General features: G+C 39.4%; 1 protein-coding gene across 1 annotated transcript; it reads left to right on the top strand.

Moving 5' to 3' along the window:
* Positions 1-1,464: 1,464 nt before the first annotated feature.
* Positions 1,465-4,584, top strand: LOC122291830 (scarecrow-like protein 22). Its single transcript, XM_043099835.1, has one exon. The coding sequence runs from the start codon at positions 1,970-1,972 to the stop codon at positions 4,238-4,240; it is 2,271 nt and encodes a 756-aa protein (XP_042955769.1). The 5' UTR covers positions 1,465-1,969; the 3' UTR covers positions 4,241-4,584.
* The last annotated feature ends 1,416 nt before the right edge of the window (positions 4,585-6,000 follow it).

The following is a 6,000-nucleotide window of genomic DNA, read 5'->3' as shown; positions in this document are numbered from 1 at the left end:
TATGTGCGCAGCACCTGATTACAACCATCTGGACCAATGTAAGTGTCAACATCTGGACCAATTTACCCTTTCAATTTTCACTTTAGGACTCTATTATCCTTACAGAGATTTCATATGACTAAACAGGCCCATGATCCATTGATCCACGAGTTAAGAACTCATGAGCTGGACTCGCCAACTCTCAATCTCGTCCACATATTTTAATCGCAAAAAAACTATCTCATCCGTCAGATTTGCCTCGATATTTTCAAAAACCCCCAAAAAAGCCTTTCATTATCTCGCGTCGTCAGATTCAGCTTCGAAAACCAGGCCTGCAGAAGTTGTTCACATTAAATTACCAAAATACTCTCTACTTACTTAAATTATCAAAAGACTTGAACCTCAAAAGATAGAGAGAAGAAGGACCATATGGGAATATCAGAAACTATGAAAACCCACTGACCCCACTTCACCTTTTATCTGTCTCATTGGTCCCTGTGAAAGAAAATTTATGAAAAAGAAAAAATAACACTTCCAAACCTGAGAGCCACGCGCCTCTTCAAAACGTGCATCTTCTATTTCAGCCAAATAAATTAAGGTGTCCTTAATTCAATATTCAAACAAGAGAAGTGATAAGAAGAGATCTTATCGAAATAAGTTTTTTTTTTTAATCAAACATTTCATTTATTATTAGAAAATATGAAAGTATTCTTATTTTATATTATATATTATTAGATATATTTTATAATAAAAAAATTTTATAATTTAATTTATCACGTTAAATTATATTAATTTATATTTTTATAAAATTTATTTTTGACTATGTCTCGTTTGGTTATATAGAGAAGATGAGATAAGATAATATAAGAGTTAAAAATTAAATATAATATAATTTTTTAATATAATTTTTTATTTTACAATTTTAAAAAATTAAATTATTTATTATATTTTGTGTGTGAGTTACAAAAATTTGTAATAATAAACTAGACGAGACGAGTTGAAATGATTTGTATAACTAAATGAGGCAAAACATTTCTCTTCAAATAATTTCTTTATCATTGCAAATATTTTTAATCATCCTTGTGGATGGATGGGGTTACTTGTTAAAGTAGTTTGATTAAAAATGTAAAATGTATGTTTTCTTAAGATTATAGCATAAACTTTGATAAAATTAATGAATTTATAGGAAGAAAATGTGACACATTCTAAGGTATTTATTGAGAGTTTTACTAGTACTTGATTCACAAACCATTTTAAATAGATAAAGATGCTAATGTTACATTTAAAGCACTACGGGTGAGCGTGGGAATGGAGAGATTGAAAGAGACCCGACTAGGTGTAGATAACTACGTCTACAGACAAAAGCCACATAAAAAATTTGTAAATGAGAAAAAAAAAATAATAATAATAAAATAAACGAGAGAGAGAGAGAGAGAGAGAGAGAGAGAGAGAGACAGAAGTACTTTACCACTTTTATATGTTGCACGCATCCATAGCAGAAAACACAAGGAAGACAGAGTGCTCCAAAGAAGAAGAGAAAGAAAACCCCCACCAAAGTCTTTGTTTCATTTTTGCTTTCTAAAAAAAAAATCCCCCGCGGCACAAGAAGGAGAAGAACGTGATGCCAAAAATGGATTTGTGTTATATTATAAGAATTTAGAGCCCAAACACATAGCATAGAAGAAGTAGCAGCAGTAGAGGTGTATATGGTGAATTGGTTTCTTGAGCTCTGCATGCTAACAAGTGTCTTTAATTTGTGTCAGAGTTTCAACTCTCCAAAATCTGATTTTGTTTCTACCTTTACTGTCTTGCCTCTCTATCATTGAGTTCTTGTTCATAAATTTCGGACAGAGCCTCATTACTCATATTTTGAGGTTTGAAAAGTCTTTGGAAGGGGGTGTACGTTCTTGTAATAGAATAAAAAAACTGGAGGTTTTTGGGGTCTCGAGGGTGTGGATATTGTGGTTCTCATACTTATTCAGTTTCTTAGATGAAGGCCATGCCCCTAACCTTTGAGGAGTTTCAAGGGAAGGGGGTGTTAGATTTCTCTACTACTGCGTCTTCAGATTTATTGCCTCAGCTTCATCGTCGTCATCATCAACAACAACAACCACCACAAAAGTGGCACACCGGCAAAGAAAATTGCTATGTGGGCACTGAGCCCACCTCAGTTCTTGACACTAGAAGAAGCCCCAGCCCTCCTACTTCAACCTCCACCCTGTCTTCCTCTCTCGGAAACGGGGGCGGCGGCGGCGGCAGCAGCGGCGGCTCCACTGACACCACCACCAACACCACCGGCGTGGCGGCAACGGCAGCGTCGGCAGCAGCAGCCTCCCAGAACCCCTCCCATACCGGCTTAGACATAGGCGAAAAATGTGGGCTGGGGATGGAGGATTGGGAGGGTGTGTTGTCTGAGTCTTCGCCCGGCCAAGAGCAGTCAATTCTCAGATTAATTATGGGGGATATTGAAGACCCATCTGTGGGACTCAACAAACTCTTGCAGGGTGGGAGTATTGGCTCCCATCAGGATATAGAATTCAACGCTGGCTTCGGCATCGTAGATCAAGCTACTGGCTTTGGTTTTGAACCCATTTCCACTGCCGGTTCTGTGGCCAACATTGACCCGTCTTTACCTATTCCTTCTTCCGAGTTTCCTTTCTGCAATGCAAGGCTTGGTTCGGTTTCAACTCCCAATCCAAATCCGAACCCTTTTTTCTCTGCCCCAGCAAGTAATCTTTTACCGGTTTCGCTGTCTTCGGGCGTGTTCCATCAACAGCTGCAAGCAATTGAAGCCGTGGATGAGAAGCCACAGATATTCAATCCCCAGTTCATGATAAACCAGAATCAAGCTCATTACGGTCAAAACCCGGCTTTGTTTATGCCTCTGACGTATGCCCAACTGCAAGAGCATCACCTTCTCTCGCCGCCACCGTCGAAAAGGCTCAATTCTGGGTCTACTGGGGCAAATTGTCAGATCCCGAAGGTGCCTATCTCGGATTCTGGTCAAGAGCTATCTGTTCGGCGACAACAGCAGCAGCACTATAGCCTGAGACAGCCATTAACTGTGGAAGCGGGGGAAGCAGCGAGGCAGAAGATGGTGGCGAGACAGAAGATGATGCACGATGAATTGGCGAGCCAGCAGCAGCAGCAGCAGCTTCTTCAGCAGGCGATAGTTGAACAGCTATTCAAGGCAGCAGAGCTGATCGAAACCGGCAACCCGGCACTCGCGCAAGGGATATTGGCGCGGCTCAATCACCAGCTCTCTCCGATTGGTAAGCCTTTCCAAAGGGCTGCTTTCTATTTCATGGAGGCCTTGCAATTGCTCCTCCAAATGAACACCGGTGGTAATTCTTTGCCTTTGTCGCAACCACCACCCATTAGTCTCATTTACAAGATTGGTGCTTACAAATCGTTCTCCGAGGCCTCCCCTGTGCTTCAGTTTGCCAATTTTACCTGTAATCAAGCTCTTCTAGAGGCCTTGGAAGGCTGTGATAGAATTCACGTTATAGACTTCGATATTGGGTTTGGTGGGCAATGGGCTTCTTTTATGCAAGAGCTCGCCTTGAGAAGTGGCGGTTCTCCGGCTCTTAAAATCACTGCATTTACTTCCCCATCACCACACGATGAACTCGAGCTCGGTTTCACTCAAGAAAATCTGAAACACTTTGCTAGTGATATCAACATTCCATTCGAGATCGAAATTGTAAGCCTTGAATCGTTGAACTCCGGCTCTTGGCCACTCCCCCTTCGTGTCTCAGAGACTGAGGCAATTGCGGTTAATCTGCCAATCGGTTCCTTTCCGAATTACCCATTATCCCTTCCTTTGGTTCTCCGCTTCATAAAGCAGCTCTCGCCCAAAATTGTGGTCTCGATGGATAGAGGCTGCGACCGAACAGATGTTCCATTCCCCCACCACATTATTCACGCCGTTCAAACTTATATGGGTCTGCTGGAATCGCTCGACGCTGTTAATATGAACCTCGACGCCTTGCAGAAGATTGAGAGGTATGTGCTTCAGCCGGGCATCGAGAAAATTGTTACTAGTCGCCACCGTTCTCCTGATAGAACATCTCCTTGGAAAAATATATTTTTGTCATCTGGTTTCTCCCCATTGACATTCAGCAACTTCACCGAGTCCCAAGCGGAGTGTGTGGTGCAGAGGACTCCGGTTCGGGGATTCTATGTTGAGAAGAAACAGTCTTCGATTGTTCTTTGCTGGCAGCGAAAAGAGCTTATCTCGGTATCAGCTTGGAAGTGCTGAGAGGGGTAGCATTTTGGAAATTGGTTCTACAAATTAATTTTCATTGCTAAGGTGCTTCATAACTTACTGTTTTAGTTGATCCTTTTTTTCCCTTTTAATTATCTCGTCTGTGGTTCTCCTATGCTAATTGTCTATGCCCTTCCGGCCTATTGTTCTCAGTCAAGAAACCAAATATTTCTAGTAACTGGATGGCTCTGTACAGTTGCTTATGTTTAGTCGCTTACTTCGATTATGGGTGTTATTGTAATGGCGTTTTTCATGTCTAAGGTGGTGGTAAGTGTTTGTTGTACACTCGACAGCAATGAAACGCAAGTCATGAAGAAAAAAGAATTTAACCATGCTGATATATGTCCTTTTTTGGTGCATAAGCGTCTTTAAGTTTTTCCATTGTGGCCCATTTACTGTGTTCAATTTGATTTGTGACCTTCAATGCTCCAGCTTGAACAATTCTAGGGAACAATTGTGAGAGAATTTTAGGCGTACGTGTAGTGATATTCCAAAATTGTTGCCGAATTTGGTTGTTCAGCTGGTGTTCTTATCATTTCTGGAGCCACTTTACACTCAATTATTCATTGTCTAATAGGCAGAGAGCCAAAACTTTCGGTCATGGTGAATTTTAGGAAAAGAGATCCAACAAAAGCATTTATTCTCTGCATATTTCCTCTTGCACTCATTGTTCATTATTGTTATATTTCTTCCATACCTACCCTGAGAAAAGGGGAAGAGCTTTTGCCAGTATCATATGCTCATGGTTGAATGGGATAACTACTCCTTAAGAATTAGTTGAAACATGATTATCGATGTGGAGTTTCTTTTCCACATGAGCTAATGTCACTTTCATTTCCCTTATTTTGGTGAGAACTTTAGTTTAGTTCTAGCTAAGCCACCAAAAATTTCAGCATAGAGAGATCTGAACTCTCTTATTATGATGATTTGATTCAAATTACCGTGTATACTTGTTTCAATCCCCCTTGTCTGCTTCATCATTTCCATTGGAAATTTGCCTAAAGCAGATACATATCTTTAGCCAGATTTGAGTCCCTTTATGGCCAACTTATTTCCCTCTTTCCATGTCTGTTTTGTCTCAACAAATTGCGGCCGTTTTCAAATCCTTTATGGCTTTACAGCAGTGAAGATGGATCATTATCCCTTTTTCAATAAGAAAAAGTTAATTCCAATACTTATTAACATTGAAATCCACAACTTATCCTACCCATTTGATGCAATTTATTCTAAGCATCCAAATAGGAACTGAGGCAGATCCCATGTTCATAGATTTTTGGAGTTGAAGGTCTCAAGGTTCCCTCAAATGCATCATGCATCAGCAGAACTTCATCAATGGTTGTGATATCTTCTGCTTAATGTTAAAAATAATGGTGTGTACCATATATGATTAAATTATCTGTGTGCTTTTATTATATTGCTGTATATTTGTAGACATTATGAATGCTATATTTTTGCTATGCATGCTAATACTTACTTTATTATACATTGAAGCTGCGGTTTGTTTGGTGGGTTTTTATTTTTTATTTTTTTAATGACTCCAGTGATGAAATCACATGGGTTACGTACTATTGGAGGCGCAATTAATTAGTTTAATTAAACTCTTTTAGCAACTTGGAAGCTTTTATTTTAAATATGTATTTGTTAAAAACCACCACAATAATTTAATGTTATTATGGTACATTAAATAAATAAATAAATAATACGATACATGTACAATATTTTCTACACGTCTCATAAATAAGGCTATTTATGAA

This window comes from Carya illinoinensis, chromosome 13 (genome assembly GCF_018687715.1).
Source record: "Carya illinoinensis cultivar Pawnee chromosome 13, C.illinoinensisPawnee_v1, whole genome shotgun sequence".
Classification (NCBI taxonomy): Eukaryota; Viridiplantae; Streptophyta; class Magnoliopsida; order Fagales; family Juglandaceae; genus Carya; species Carya illinoinensis.
The sequence above is the reverse complement of the archived record's forward strand: the minus strand, read 5'-3'. Positions and strand labels throughout refer to the sequence as shown.